The following is a 17,051-nucleotide window of genomic DNA, read 5'->3' as shown; positions in this document are numbered from 1 at the left end:
AGCACACAACACAAACAGCAATTTTGAAGGCTTGCGCGCACACTCTGCTTGCGAAGACAAGTATGCGGCCACGAGCAAGTGCGCAGTTCAGACATCGTTCGGTGCTGTCCATACAAGTGGAGAGACGTGAGTGATGGCTGGCACGCTAGGATCTGGCACAGACATATCACAGAAACGTCGCTTCCTCTAGTTCAGGGCGCAGTCGCTAGACGTGGTATTGTGCAAAAAAGGCGTTAAATTCATTATTTTCTGCTAATTTCTGGCTTAAAACAAGATTGTGTCAACGAATTTCAGCATCTAAGCTTTCATTTGGGCTAAAAACCTCAGCGGCAAAAGTTTTGTTCAGTATCCCTTTGAGATAGTACAAAACTAACAAGCCCATGAGAATTGATGATTAACTGAAGAATTTAACTGTCGAGTCGGAAAGGGTAATGAAAGCCAAATTTGGTTGTATTAAGCTGAACTGGTGCCTGTAAGGACTATGTCTTCACTGCATTGCACAATGTGATGCGGTGAATTACACAGCAAGAAACAAATGAATATATATATTTTTGTTCATGTTTAGAATAAATGACAACAACTGTGTCAGATTGAGTTGTGCTGCGTTGTGCTATCAAATGCAATAACCCCTGCCCTTTAATCTAGGCTGCTGCCATGTGCATTTCACAGCTAAATACACATAAATTTTTTAAAATTAGGAACTGTTTCTTATACACCACTTTTTCTGCGAACAAAAACACCTTCTAAACGTACCTGAAATGTACAAGACAGCTACAAACAATTACAAAAGTAACTTGGAGGGATTCAACTATTTTGCAAGCAATTCTGAAATCTTCCCCCATAAATTACTTTCTCGTACCACTAAATATAGAGACATCCATTACTGAGGGTTTATAATTAAAGGTCAATGTCTTTTAATATAGGGTTCCCCAAGCTTACACTAAAATGCACTGTCTTCCTTTTGTAGAAGGAGGAAGTGGAGATAGCCAAGCCCAATGCTTCGAGTTTCACATGGGATGACCCTAAAGCCTTTAACAATAGAGGCGCACTTTACTCAGACGTAATGTCACAGTATGGTAATCACTTTTTGCTGCCTTTAAAAACAATACAACTTATATTGGTTCAGGAAAAAATTTGAGAAGGTGAAGAACATTTGCCGTACAAGCATGCAGTTGAATAGAAAATTGATAATGCAACGAGATGCAAAGCAGTATGGCTACCCCCTTTTTATACACAATGAATAAAGTTGGCTGAATAAATGTTGATGCGGAATACCATCAAAATTCAAATTAATATACGCTAATAAATTCAGTAAATCCGCTTTAGTACTTTCAGCTTATCTTGGTTACATAAACATGAAAGAGAAACAAAGTTTAAGACTGATCAAGGATTCATTAAAAGTATTAATTGATCAAGTATTAATATTTTTTCTGTAATAGGTTCGTAATTAAAAGAGAACACAAGGGTCAAAGATTAAACTTCTAACATAGAAATTTCACCATGAAACCCCCGTACAGCTACATTGGTGATGACGTAGATTTCAAGACACTTCCGTTTTTGGGTTGGTATGGCCAAGTTAAAGTTCTTGAAACTTGCCAAGTTCAGTCTCTGGCTCTTTAAGAATACAATGGTGTTCATCTCTACCAATAAATATTAACTAGGCTCAAGCTTACACAGTCAAAAAGCTGGCTCCCGAGGAAATTCAAGGCAGTTAGGCGTACCCGTCTTTAGTTTATGCGTCTTTTCTGGGTTAAAAAGCCTCCCTCTTGCATTAAGAAATACTTTTTTTTTAAATAAATATCATAAGGGTAACTAACTAGTATAAATCAGCTTAATTTTTCATTTAGCGTCCCTTCAATATTTGACAAGCTATAAAGAAATCTAGAAAAAGAAATTCAATGGAAGTAAATAAGTAAGATGTGACAACCTTCAATATTTAAAAATACAATAGTCGAAGGCAAAAGATACTAATATTTAGTGAAAAAAAAATCCAGATATTGCTCCACTAGACAAGATTTCCACTGCCTATCAAAATATTTGCTGATCCTGTACTCTAGGAAGGCCGTCAACAGGTACTCTGCTCTACACCCTTAGCTAGAATGATCCTCACGACAAATGGAAATAAGTAGCCAAGTTTATTCAAAATATCTGTGTTACAGTGGCTGAAATTTCCGCTGCCATCGAACATTGCTGCTAGGCAATAGTCGGCAGAGCTGCAGGAAAGTCCAAATAATGGAGCAGGTTTGAAAAACAGGGATTTGAAAAAGAAGAATTGGTCGGCAATCGTATCCATTTCTTTTGAAGTCAGTTTTCCACTAAACTGGCTGCAAGTAAAAATGTAAATTTACTGTTTTCGCGAAGACAATCGTAAACAAGTAAAAAAAATTAGGTATATGGTGACAGAAACATAGAAGCTAGCAAGTATGTTTCTGGATTAGTTTAAAATCAAAGACTTTCTAATGAGCAGTGAACAACTACTATGAAAATGATACGAAAATGCCCAAAAGGAACACCGTTCTCGCTGGTGGAAAAGTAATTTTGGATGTTCAATAGTCTAACATAAGGTCAAGCGAAGAGACCAAATTTCAGAGTTCCGAGAGGCCATAATGCCGTCTGTCTAAATAAAGGGACTCAATTAATCACTACAACATGCCACCTCTGTAAGTAATGATCCACGAAGATTTAAAGGTTAATAAACAAACTTGCACTTTGCGAAACGACCTCTACCAAACGCAAGTCACCCGAGAACCTTGTGCCTACTTTCTCGGTCTAAGTAAGCCCACAGATGTTGCCTAAAGTCATCTTATCTGTGCAATCTTCCCAGCCCCTTTAAAGAAAACACCAAACCCTTCAAAAAAGATTTGGCAGAGTGCTTAGCTGCACTTGCAGGGTAACCACTCTCAAAAATTGAGTCATAACCTATCTCCTCCTCCGTGCAATCCACCTCCCCCTTCCCCACAAGGTTGCAGAAACCAGAAGGCCTAGGCTAAAACAGTAAAAACAAACATAAATTTAAAATATAGAACACTAGCAGGCAACTGCAAGCAGGTCTTCTTGAAAACAAGGCGAAGAAACGGACCATAAAAAAAAAAGAATGAAAAAGGAAACAGATAAACAAACAGCACTGCAAAGAAAACAACATCAACTCCCAAGTGCAGAGCTATTTCACCCCTCTGCACATGCTCAGGTTCCCCAGCTGGGATGCTGTGTGTCGGCAAAAATTAATTTGTCTCACAGCCCTGCCGTGGGGTGGCAGCTGTCACGCACTGTGAATCACAGTGTCAAATTTAGAAGCCACCCAAGGGCGTGATATCAAAGTAGCAACGGTCGTTGCTGAAAATAAGGAGTAAAAAAGAAAAAAAAAGAAAGGAACAGATGCACGTTGGCAACAATGTGTGTTGATGGTGTGCAGTGTTAGGAGTGAATTGCCGTCTTTATCCCTGCCAAGCAAAATTCCGTCGAAAACTGAGTTCTGACAGACTTAAAGGGAAACTAAAGTGAAAAATGATTTCTTCTGCGTCAGTAAATTACCTTTCTACAAGACCAAAAACACCACTCTTACAACGATAAGGCGTTTGGTAAGCCAGAAAAAGCGAAAGAACGAAATACGGGTGGCAACGCCTACTTAAGTTCCCGCACCTAGTGGCTGTGACGTCTTGGATCTTGATGGCATCTTCTAGGGCCTACTTAATTATATAGCGGTACAGACTGACTACATTGTGTTCTAAAGAAACCAAATATTAAACATGGCAAGTTTCGGGAACCTTTACTCGGCTAACGCAGCCCAAGTGCGAAAACATACTCTGGAATCCCTGACGTCACGCTGACGTACCAGCGCTGGGGTTTCGGCGCGAAATTCAAATATTGATACTTGAACCTTCATTTTCTCATCTAATAAACAATTTTTTTGAAATGACTGCCTACAGGGTTCTCAAACAGTGCTTCATTAGTCTAAACTGATTTATTGTTTCGCTTTAGTGTCCCTTTAATCTGCATCTCCAGCATCAGTGAAAAACGCACAGCCAAAGAATGTATTAACTCTACGAAAGCGAGTGTATCTTTTTGATACACTGAAGTTGACAACTCAAAATTCCGAGCTAAGTGCAGGAAACTTAAAACAAAGTGAACACAATTGAATCTCGGTTAATTTGACTCTTGCGGGACTGCAAGATTTGGTCAAATTAACAAACGGTGACAAAACAAAAGACTTCAAATCTTAATTTCTACAAAATTCATTACAGGGCAATCATCTAAGGTGAACGGCAAGTATTCAGTTTAGTCAGCATAGGATTCATGGTTAGTACATGTATTTGCCTACACTAGTCCCACAGTCTTCAAGTGGCTTTGAGACTTTTGCAAAAGTGATTAAACGAATAAATAGATATATAAATAAGTAAATAAATAAATAAATAAATAAATAAAATGCTGCTTTACACGTGCAACAATTTGCAATGATTATGCATGTGTGAAGGAACTTATTGCTTTCATGTGCTTAGAAAAATATGATTCGGTGTAATTTAGAAAAATAGTGTGCAATAACTACAAGGCACAATGACCAAAGCCGCAAGAATGTTAGAAGCCACAAGCCATGAGTTAAGACAAATCCACATACTACTAGGGTTGCCAACCGTCTTCAATTCATCGGGACAGTCCCGATCTTTGAGTAAAAATGTCCCACGTCCTGACTTGGCCCAGTCGGGATCGCACAAATGTCTTAACTTTTGTTTTGACTAGGTAACAATAAACAGACCAGATTTCCTTTTTATAATGCCTGATCACTCGTTTTCAAGTTCTTTCTTTATGTTCTGTTGCACGCTCATAAACAAAGATGGTTTTGTTTTTGCAACGGTTCTTGTTTTCTTGCAGGGCCTAGCCGTTCACAGTACCTCTATATGTGCACTGATAGCCATATTAGTCAGGCAACTATACTGCGCCTTTCTTGTAAATCGCAACATGGACTAAAAAAAAATGGTTCATCTTTGTTGAATGCAGACTCGCAGCTCGTGGCACCGAAGGAGTTGGCAACCCTGCAGGCTACCAATTATGCCCATTCTCTCTGAACAATCATCAATATCAAGAGTTCCTTCCAGCAGCTTTTGTATAAAACTATGCTCAGCTGTAGGTTAGGACACCCATATGCCACAAAATATCTCCCACTATCATTTTCCTGTACCTTATTTCTGCACTTCTATTAAACAACAATTAACTTCCCATATGCTCCCTGTGGCTTCACTGTTTGTTTAAGAGCAGTGCTCTTAGGCACCCATCCTGCGGTAGCATTCCTCAGCGTCTCTCGTAACTGAGCGAACAGCACAGCGAAGGATGAAAGAGTGAACACGGAGCGCAGTGGTTGATGAAAGACGGCGAGAGCAAAGTGCAAGGAGGAAAGCGGAGGAGGAGGGCGCAGTGGAACCATGAGGGGGAAAGCGAAAGAGGAGGGTATTGCCAGAGTCTCTGGTGTGATGAAAGCTTGAGAAGCGTAGTGCCGCGCAAGATGGGCTCTGTGGCGACGACGTAGCTACGAGATGGTGCCAAAGTAGAGCGCATCAAACATGGAAACAAAGTGCTGCATGAGCAGAGGTATGTCTGCGGCGGCTGCTGTGAATCACACCCATGCGTCCCCGACATGCTGCTTCTCGCGATCTCCTGATTAGTGAGGCAGTTGCACCACGCTTGACTCTTTTCGCAACATGCCGCATGAGACAGATTGCTCGTGCCAGCCAATATATTGTGAAATGAGAGTATGGTAGTATGAGAGTATCGTAAACGCCAGTGAATTTTTTCCCCCATCTGCTTGCGACTAGCCAAAAGATAATAAAAAATTGAGCCCTATCAGATCCCCCACGACTCTCCTCGCTCTAGAGTCACAAGCCCCAAAACATGACTCGTCATGGCAATCGTGCCAGCGAGTTCGCACGGTATATTGCACGCGCGTTGCCATCCATTTCTTCTGGGCTAGCGATAACAACACCAGCTGCACCACACTCGAAACAAAAAAGTAATAAAATAAACATACGCTTAAGAGGAAGCTTTAGCTCAGGTGCCCTTATCTGAATAGATGTAAAAGGAGAATTCGTTTTTCTTGGCAACCGCTGCACCAAATTTGACTAGGTTTGTTGAATTTAAAAGAAAAACTTCAAGAAACTTAAGATCTACGTACTGTTTGTTTGGAATTTTTGAGTTAGGTCGTCAATCCTTTATTAACAATTGGCAAAAATTGGAAATTTTCAACAAACGAAACTATCAAGTTTACAACTCTGTACCTCAACAACGAAAAATGATAATAAAATTTTGTGAATTGCATCTAATAGCACATATAAAGCGGACAAAATTGATACCTTACACATGAATATAAAAAAATTTGGTAATATAGAAATACAGTTTTTGTATAACCCTTTAACCAGGCAACAAATTCACGTAAGATGTAAAATGGCATATCGAATTTGTCCACTTTGAATGATCTAATGAATGCCGTTTACAGAACTGCGGTATCTGTTCTTGATGCAGAGCTATGAATTTGTAAACTTCGTGCTTCTATTTTTTTTAAACTGTCAAATATTTTCAAATCTTTTTAACAAAATTCAAGCCCTAAATCGAAATTCCACTTCCTACAGTCACTACAATTTCACTTTCTCTCTCAAATGCAACAAATTTAATTAAAATCGGTTCAGGGGTTATCTCAGAAAAACGTTTTTGCATTTTACATGCATTTGAATAGGCCGTGTCGGAGTTGAGCCTGAGCTAAAGCCTCCTCTCAAATACATGTAAAACACAAAAACGTTTTTCTGAGATAGCCCCTGGACCGATTTTAATGAAATTTGTTGCATTTTAAAGAAAAAGTTAAATTCTAGTGACTATTGGAAGTGGAATTTCAATTTAGGGCATTATTTTTGTGAAAACAATTTTCAAAAATTCCAAAATTTGAAAAATATGAAAGCACAACGTTTACAAATTAATAGCTCTGCATCAAGAACAGATAGCGTGGTTCGGTAAATGGTATCCACTAGGTCATTGAAAGTGGAGAAATTTGGTATATCATTTTCTATTTTACGTGAATTAGTTACGTTGTGTACTAGGAATTTGCCAAAGCTGCAGTGTATTCCCTTATTACTAAATTTTTTTGGATTCATGTGTAACACACCAATTTCGTCCGCTTCAGATGTACTATCAGATGCAATTCACAGAATTATATTTTTTCATTGTTGAGTTACAGTAGTAAACTTCATAGTTTCGTTTTCTGAAGATTTTCGATTTTTGCTACTATTTAATAAAAAATTTACGACCTAAACACAAAATTCTAAACCAAGAGACACTAGAATTTAATTTCCTCTTTTAAATACAACAAGCCTCGTCAAATTTGGTGCAGTGGTTGCCGAGAAAAACGAATTCTCCTGTTACATGTATTTAGATAGGAGCACCCGAGCTATAGCTTCCTCTTAACATGAGAGGGGGGGAGAGAGAGAGAGAGCCAAGCACGGGGCCGCAGGTTTTGCAGTGCCGCCCCCTCTCGCAACGCAGTGCGCGATTTTAGTGAGAATCTCTGCATGCGAAATTTTCGCCGAAATGTCCGCCTGCACTACGAACGAAACGAGTCCCCCAGGCTAGGTGATAGATGGTTTCCGCGAAGAGTGATGGCGCAAAGCAGACAGCGACAACGCCCAGGAGCCCGGCGGCGCGTCCTCTCAAGTTTTGCGCAACCTTCATCTTTTCCTTCGGGAAAAAACTTGCGTTTGCCTCTCCCCTAACAACGGCGCTCCATTCTAAAAGAAAAATAAAGTGTGCACCCTTTGGGGCGCCATTTGTCTCCTAAACAATTCGCAATTGTCATCTACCTCATTCGCGTTTCCTTTCTCGGAACTATGCCGCACTCGCTAGCTTCCCGCCAAGAATGCTATGTCACGCTGTAAATTCGCATGCCGTTTCGTGACCCGAAAGTACAGGGCGCGCAGTGCTAAAGAAGGGCACGCAACAGTGATTCGATTCGATAATCGTCATCGAACAGCGACGACGATTATCGTTTGGAGACAAGCGCAAAGGATGCGAACTTATCTTGAGATTGTACGAGCAACTATCGTCCTGCAACGCAACACATTCGTGCGTCATCGTTCATGCGAACTGTGCAGAGGTTACACGTCTGAAAGACGGCTAATCCGAACACATGGACCTGCGAAATTCCGCCTTACTTTGGGATCCACCACCTTGTCAGCTCCGATTGGCTCGCGAGGAGGCTACGCCATCTCTGATTGGCTCAAAACGATAACATGGCGACCACGATGACATCTGATGAAAATTTGCTAGCACATACACTATAGCTGTCACGGAAGAAGGACCAACTTTACTAGTCTAGTAACGTTGTGGAAAGACAATAGGAGAGGCCCTGACGTCACGTTTTTGAAGCCGGTAACGCAGCCATGTTGGTGTGCCATCTCCATTTGCGCCTCCAATCAGCTCGCCGGAGCAGACAGCGCGAGCTTTGAACTTGCATTGCTACCAGCCTCCGGAAGTGTGTGCTGCGGACGCGCGTCACAACAAAGCCTACGACTTTCTGTAACAGTTTGAGCGAAGCAGACGCATTCCTGTGCTTATCCGTGGCACGTTGAAGACGACGACGAAGACCCGCGCCGTAATTACTTGAGGGTCTCCGTTGCTGGCTGACTCACTCACAGACCCTGAACACAACTTTCAAGCTAATACACCACGCTCCAAAGTCAGCCTGTGTAGTGAACGGAATGTACTGCGAGAAAGACAAGGGCCGGAAGAAGCTTATCTTTTCAGAGGCCTAGAACAGCAGCGAGAGCTTCAGAAGCGCGGTTGCTATGGCAACGTTGACGTTTGGTGTACCAGCCCCAGTGCTCCTTCGCGAAAAAGAGCACGTGACTTCCGTCACACTTTCTCCAACTCGTCCGTGCTGGCCGGGGCCTCTACAGTGTACTAGACCCGTAGCCTCTCCTACGCTTTCCTTCCTCCATGATAGCTGTGGATATACGGTTACTGTTACCACCATACTGGTACAAACTAGCACTATGTCGGACCCAAGGAAGTTATATAACCTCCTTGGTCGTACCGCATGCGGAAACGTACCGCGAACTTTCTCTTTTAAATAACTTGTGTCAGCAAAAAAAAAAAAAAAAAAAAAAAAAAAAAAACCGCGCCTACGGTCAGACGGATTTTTGCTGCCTTGGCCGTGAGGGGCGCCGCTTAACGGTCCCATGGTTACTCTTGTACAGGCAAATGTGCAAGAAAATGAAAAGATGGCGCCAAAGTAACTTATGTATACGATGACGTCAGCAGTGGTGTTCGAACATGCATGTGCTGCGAACGGGGGCGCCAGAAGTGACATATGCAGGCAGTGTGTCCTACTCAAACAAAATGAAACGAAAAAAAATCGCTTGATGAAAGTTGTAATACCAAAGCCTATTGGCGGCGAGCACACACTAACAAAATTACACCCTTTGGGTTGTGTCTTGCCGCACAACAATAAACGCCATCTGTCTTATCCGCATGTCCTTTCTTTAACGCTGCGAGCCCCGTACTTACCAGTAACTATAGTGAACTAGAATATATTCTATATTCTAGTTCACTGAACCAGTAACGAACGGCATGCGCGTTATCAGCATGACATAGCATTCCCCACAGGAAAGTAGCGGACGGGGCGTTTTCAAGAAAGGAAACGCAAAAGGCAAATGACGATTATCGTTGTGTGGCAGATAGACACCCCAAAAGGGTGTATCTTTGTCTGAGAGTGCACTTACGGAGTCGCCATCTGTTGGAAGCGCCTCGCTTGCGTAGTATGAGGGACAACGCGATGCGCTTCTCATAAGTTTGGCTGTCGGCGCTCAATAAGAACACCACGCGGGAACCCTCCTGGACATTGCTGTAAGTGCTCTCGAAACGACAGGGGCTCTTTACTGTCAAAATAACAATCTTGGGCAAACAGAACTCGCAGAATGGTTTACAGATGCTATATCTTTACCGCATAACTACAGCGTACGCCCACTGCGCACAGCCGCCGCGATTGAGTCCCCCGAACCGGTTTCTTGCGTGATAGGTAGGCAAACGCCAAGAGCAAACTATGTGAAATATGCTCTTATAGTGGGCTTGTCTGTATATCGAAATGAATGAATGAATGAAGCCTCAATGCAGCGATCGCACAGGTTCGCCGCGGCCGACTTCGCGTCTGTATGCATGCCGCCGCATAATGTTTCGCTTTCGCTGCGAGCGCGTTGTCGCACTGTGCCGTGAGCTTGATTAGGCCGCAGAAATATGAGCATTTGACAGTACACAAGAAACCCTTGTTGCGTGGACGCTATCAGAGCTGTTCAAAAATAGCGGTATTATAAGTCGGGCGGTATTATAAGTCGGGATTTGGTCGCCTACGGCGATTTGTGATGCGCGCCTCGCGGCGATGCGATTTTTTTTTTTCGTTTCTCCCAAATTCTTGGAAGTTTCCATATCATATTTTCTCAAGTTTCATCGCACTGTATGTTTATCGGTCTCCTCAGCGAGCAATTTCCCGCTACTCCAGCATATTCATTGTTTGGTGCTAACACAAACATGAGCATATGCCATGCCTTTTTTATTATTTGAATGCGGTTCTTGCCGTTCCCTTTCCATTCCAGTGAAATGACCAGTATCTAGCATCAACAAGTTCATAGATGAAAGCTTCATGACGTTAGCCGGGCAGCTCGCGCGGGCGAGCGTCTCAGTGCGCGCTTTCTGCTAGTCACTGAAAAGCGCAGCCCCGATGCCGTAGCAGAAATCTTACTCGCGGAAGTGCTTGCTGCACACCCGAGTTCTTGCCGGTTTCAAGTTTCGCGATGCAAGCTTCACGCAGCCGCTTTCCCCGTGCGTATGTGTGAAGGCTGACACCGGGCTACCTTGCGTACGTCCAACACTGGGGCACCGAGCAGTAGCCTACCATGTTGGACGCCTTCAAAGGTAGCCACTTCCTATTATAGTGCTTTCAAGTGTTGTCAAGTAGACACCCGAAGTGGGAAAACATCCCCATTTAATCAGAACCGCAGCATAAGTGGGACTTTAAACCTTAGTTTTCAGCTTGCTTCGGCGCTTCCGAAGCAGCCGAGGCGGCCGCTGTGTCCACGTGATCCCTCATACCACGTCACGCCGATGGCAGCGCCAGCTTTTCCAGTGGTGGTGGAGCTCGCCCCCAATACAGATGCAGCTGAACTGGCACAGTTGCATTTAATTTACAGGGTTCCAACCATTGTTTTTCTCATATACAACAGAATTGGCTAGAATTTCTCACACAAAGTCTTCTCACCGAAAATTTTATGAGAACATGCTATGTCTTGAGAGGGAGAACTTGTACAAAATTGTGCGTAATACTAGCTCTCAACTTGCATTCCACAAGGCTATTTATCACTTGGGCACAATGTGGTCACTGACATTTTCCATTTCTGGTCAGTCTGAATGAGGATGTTCTTCGCTACTAAAGAAGTTTAAGGGGCTTCTCAAAAGCGCTTTCCGATTACTATGCTGAAGTTTAATGAAACGCTTCCGTTTTCTACAGCACGCATTTTCTGCAGAATAGAATTCTGGGGTTTTACATGCCAAAACGACGGTTTGATTATGAGCCACGCAATAGTGGGGGACTCTGGATTAATTTTGCCCCTAACAGGGGATCTTAAATGTAACCCCAATGTGCGGGTGTTTTATCCACACAGTAGTTCTGCAGACTGTAGGACTTTGGGAAAGTCGTTTTTCCGTTACATAATGAATACATGCTACATATCAAATCAAGGCCTCCGTGTCTTATAACAAAAGTACCACATGAAAACGACTTTGATATTGCGAGAGCGTCTATACCCCAATCCCCTTACGGAACAAAACATGCAACTGCATTGAATGTCACAGCTGCTTGCACAGCTCATTAATAAAGCAAAATTTCCGGCCAGCCACATAAGAATGACAGGCTCATGTCACAAATATCCCCCTTGGGACAGTTCCATGTCCAAAGTATAAATGACCATACCGACCTTGAGTGACAGGCTCAATCTAGAACCGACAAGCACGAGTTCCATAATAAGATTTAGAATGCGTCATGGCAGAAGCATGACCCTGCACATACCGGTGAATGTCACGACCAGCTGGACGAATTCACGGACTCACTGCCAATGCAGCATCCTGTGGTGCTGCTATCAGATGCTTGCATTGAAAATTTTATATGCTTTTTACTACATGTACCAATTTTTCATCGCCAAAGAATTCAGTGAAGATGTGCGAGGCAATTAATGGCACTTCCATTGAAACAATCACACCACGTCACCTTCCTTTCTTTGCTGCTATCACCTGTTATCAGAGTGCTTTTTATTCACCTACGTGACTAGTATTTTCTGAAATATGAGAATCGTGCTGAACCAAACACTGGCTATACAAGCTTTGACCACATTCCAGGCTACTTCTACACAACAGCAGTGACCTCTGATTGAAGTGGTCACTGTGCTTTGATGACACTCCCCAGCAATATCTGTATGTAAGAATATTATTATAATATAATAATAAGCATGTAATATACATAATTTTCACTTCACTGAAATATTCAGGCCAGAGAGGGCTAAACCACGAAGCTTTCATCCTGTGTATTCAGTATCCTTCGTAACTTAGTGGTGCAGTCAGGTGGATGACCATTTTGTCATTTTCTTTCCCGATACTTCCATGTCCACACTGCAGATTTCTATAGAATTCCTTTGCTATGTACACTCGGTGTTTACTACTGACATAAGCTCAAGTGTAGCAGTGTTTTGCAAGCAGCTCTTCAGAGTAGGAGCTTCAAACAGGTGTTGCCAAAATGATAATAAATAAATTGAAGAGTGGAGTGGTGTGTTCCTGCTGTGCTCTGCTTGGCAGAGTCGAGGAAGAGGTTGGAGTGGAGACTCATTTGTGAATATGATGATATTCCAAATGTTTAGTAGCATTTCAATAACACTAAAATATAAAGCACTCAAACCATCGCAAGTCATGTACTGGTGGACCCAGCGCAAGGACGCTAACAATTAAGGGGCACTAACTTAACTGAACTGTACTACAAAATTCCAGTCTCTCTTGTTTCATTTCTTCAGCTTTTTTGTTATTGTTATTCAAGTACCCACTAGCCCAACAGCAAACTTCTGGTATGAAGTGAATATTGCTCTTTCGTTGTTTGTTTCTTAATGTGACGTTTCTTAATGTGACACATCCACTTAACATTACGTTGGCAAGAAAATTTTCAAATAAAAAGTAAAAGCATGATGAGAATAGAGTTCTAGTTTTCCCTTGTGATCTTGCATATAGAACAATAATACACTCGTGTGATTAGAGCCACGTTTTATTTTCAGAGTGTTGATGACACCTGCATATAATGTCTTGGTGAGAATCTACATGGCAATATTCTTGCAAGTCTTCAAATGAAATGCAAGACATAAAATGAACTAGTGATTTTCATAAATTGTGCAAGTCACAATGTGGAAAAATTCAGTTTGTTATTGAAGGTGCAGTGATGCTGGACAGAAAAAGTATAGGACTGATGTCAATGTACTTGACCTTTAGCACAATGCAATATGAAGGTCACTAAGTGTGATGTGCTCATAAGTTGTCACTCAGTCCTCTGGAGTGCACTTATCTTGCCCTTGGATCTCAAATAACACAGACGCTACTTAACAGGTTATCAGAAAGGAAGCTTTCACAACAATGGGTGCGATAAGAGAATACAGGCACAAGCCTCTTTGCCCGTAACATGCCGGCACTTTACTGCTGACAGTTTTGAGTGTGCCACCATTTTATGATCTAAATTTTAGTCTGAAGCGCATTCGGTTGATCACACCACTTGAATTCAAGTTTTAATTGCCAGAAAGCACAAGGCATCGTGAAAGCAGCCAGGGGAGTCTTTTGGGAGTCGGGACACTCCTAACTTTATTCTCTAAAGTAATCATCTCCTTTTAGGCCCCTATACAGCTGCTTGCCCCACCCCCCCGTAATAATTGTTTTTAAAATTTTATACTCATCGAAATATCATCCCAGCTCTTGCTTACAATGAAGGCGCCAAATAAAACGAACAAAGGAAGGCGACACGGGACAACCACACATGTGGTTGTCCCGTGTCGCCTTCTTTTGTCTGTTGTTCTATTTGGCGCACTTGCTGTAATTGTGTATAACCGACTCGCCCACCAACACGTGCTCAGCTCTTGTGCCAGAAACCTCCCATCACGAACATTATAAAAGATACTAGGATGATCAGCGTGAGGTGACGAAAATGCTCCCGACAGAATCAAAATATTTTAGTACGTTCAATAATAAAAACGAAAATTTAACATCTTAAAATCGACCAGCTATGTCCATGACTGAAATAAGAGCTATTATAGGAAGCAAATTTCAGGCACGCTGACGGTACACTCGATATACTGCGATTTCCTTTCGTTTTCCCGATCGTGATGTCTGCAGGGATCGATTAGATAAAACAGCCAATTACGCACAGCCTGAACAGCGGCAGACTAGAAAATGAGTCAGCTGGAAAAAGAACCGAGGTGACGTCATCAGAACCCGCAAGCGACAGCTATATTGGCAGCACCTGACACGATTACGGCACAGCGGATTCCCGACGACCTGTGGCAAAAGAACTTCTGTCACCACGGATGATCATTCTTCTTACGTCACAAGCACACACGTGTACGTCATCACCCGCGCTTTAAAACAAAAGGACGAGCGAGACGACCCAGAAAAGACGGCACCGACACTCGAAATCTTGTCGAGTGCCAGCTGAGTGAACCGACCTTTTTCTTTTTTTCTTGGAAAAAATAAAACCAAAGAAATGCGAGGGGCTCTACAAGCGCAGTTCACCAGACTGCGTCTAGCCAAGCGAGATTCCAAAGAGAGAGGGGAATAAAAAAAAAGAAGCGAGAACGTGCGGTTTTCTTCGCCAAAGACTCTGCCCCGCTCCCATAGCGGCCGAGAAAAGGGGTTTTCGGTGCGCGCTTCGAACGGTCGCAGCAGACGAAACGTTACGACAAGCCGTGCCGGCGGGTCTGAACCCCGAGGAACCCGTTCTTTCCAGAGCCGCTGGCGAAGCGAGAGCTCTTTCGGCGTGCGATGGCACAACCGCCTGCCAGCCAACCAGCCTAGCCGCGCAGGATCCTTCCGACCGCAGGCAGCAGTCGAGAGCTGCGTACGTACTCGCCACCATCAACCCATCCCCCTCACCAGAAGCCCACCCCCGGAGCTAAATATAAACTAAAACACAGTGCGCGAGCGGGCTTAAAGTCCGGCCGTACAAAAAAGCGGCGACTTCGCGCAGCCGTCGTTGCGCTTGGGCGAGACCCCCGGGTCCGCCAAAAAGCTCCGCAACGAGTTTTCCCCGGCGACTGGCCGACTCTCTCTCTCTCTTTCTCCAGAAGCACAAAAAGGAAAAAAAGAATCGCCTCCCCCGCTATACCAAAACCACGATCACCACCACCAAGAGGGAACCGTTCTTTTCAACGGGACGGCGGAGGTCAACCCTTCGAGACACGGCCCGGCACTCGCTGGGCCCTGTTGCTTAGCTCCCCACCGCCCCGGAAAAAAAATAAAGGCGTTCGCTGACAAGCACGCGTCAACGAGGGCTGAGACAGTGTGTGTCGGTGGGGAACGATATCACGCTGCCTGCTGCTGGTTGCCGTTTCCTTCGAGTTCGGAAACCTGCCGGCTTTCAGAGGAGGCGAGAGGGCGAGAGAAAATAAAAGAAATAGACTCCGAGCAACAGCGCCGGCCGATCTCGCGACTCTCGGGGCGGGCTAGGCTTAACAAGCCCGACCCAGGACAGACCCGGCACAGACGCACGTATGCACAAACATCACCCCCCCCCCCACTTCATCGTTATGCAGAGGGATATACGCGCACACACACTAACATACACCGCCAGCAACAGAGCCCATATTGAGGAGAGAGAGAGAGAGAGAGAGAGAGAGAATAAGTAAAAAGGCGTGTCGGTCATATGTCTGTTTTGTTCGACGCTCGACTTTGCTGCTGCTGCTGCTGCTATGCTGGGATCGGCTGACAGTAGTTAATGGTACGAGTCAGACAGCCACTCGAAACTATTCTTTTTCGAGCACAAAACGTAAAGCCAAGCCGCATTCGCTCACGCTGAGAAACCCCTCGAACCACCCGAGCAGAAAAAATAAAAAGTAACGGGGTGTCGCCGGAAGAGAGACGGCGGCGTCTCCACTTTGAAAGTTTTCGAACGCGCCGAGGCGACATCGAAGACTCGGAACTCTGAATGATACACACACACACACACAGCTACCAGACATCGCGGTAAACACACGCGCGCACGCACAACACGTCGGTAACACACCGGGCAAAGACACCCTCCCAAACCGAACGGTAGATGAGGCGGTGTTGGTGGTGGTAGTGCCGTGTTCCGCCGTCTCTCGAGAAAAGACCTCCCCCATTCATCTCCCCCTACATCCAAAGCCTGCATGACCCCGAGCGGCTTTTCCGGGGCAGCGAAGAAGTGGCGCGGGGTTTATGTGTGGCGGACGAGGTTTCCTTTTTTTTTTTTTTTTCGTTCCCTCGCCGTAACCGCGTACCTGGTGCAGCGCGGTGAGCCCGTCGACGTTCGTCGTGTTGATGTCGGCACCGGCGACGAGCAGACGCTCGACTTCGGCCGTATCTCCGGCGGCGCAGGCGGCGAGGAACACGCAACCATCGCTGAACTTGATCCGGGGCGCCTTGTCCGGCGGCGGCTCGGCGCTCTCGAGGTTCGTCTCGGAGTCCTCCCAGCGCTTGAGCTGCTCTTTTCGCTTGAAAAGCGAATTGCTGGGCCGGGATTCCAAAGACATAACTCGCCACCCCACTTTATCCGCCGTCTCGCCTCGCACACCGCCGCATCACAGCCTCCCACACGACCCGCCAGATGACAGCACCGCGGAGCAGACAGCCGGAATAGACCCGTTATTCCGAAACTCAGTTGCCGTAGAAAAAGCAAGTTGCCACGCTTGCTTTCTTTTATAAAAGCATTCATAAAATGCTGGTAAGTACAATTAGATATAGTTACAACTGTCTTCAGCAGAGCACACGAACTA

General features: G+C 44.3%; 1 protein-coding gene across 2 annotated transcripts in view; it reads right to left on the bottom strand.

The window, feature by feature from the left end:
* Mbs (Myosin binding subunit) overlaps nucleotides 1–16,905 on the bottom strand; it is a 112,512-nt gene extending 95,607 nt beyond the window's left edge. For both annotated transcript variants that reach the window (XM_050192531.3, XM_050192534.3), the window contains exon 1: nucleotides 16,557–16,905. In XM_050192531.3, the coding sequence (XP_050048488.1) occupies nucleotides 16,557–16,808 (252 nt within the window). In that variant the 5' untranslated portion in view covers nucleotides 16,809–16,905. The remainder of the gene's footprint in view (nucleotides 1–16,556) is intronic.
* Between the last annotated feature and the right edge of the window lie 146 nt (nucleotides 16,906–17,051).

The sequence above is a fragment of the Dermacentor andersoni genome, chromosome 10, assembly GCF_023375885.2.
Source record: "Dermacentor andersoni chromosome 10, qqDerAnde1_hic_scaffold, whole genome shotgun sequence".
Lineage (NCBI taxonomy): Eukaryota > Metazoa > Arthropoda > Arachnida > Ixodida > Ixodidae > Dermacentor > Dermacentor andersoni.
Note: the sequence above shows the minus strand (reverse complement) of the source record. Positions and strands in the feature narration are given on the sequence as shown.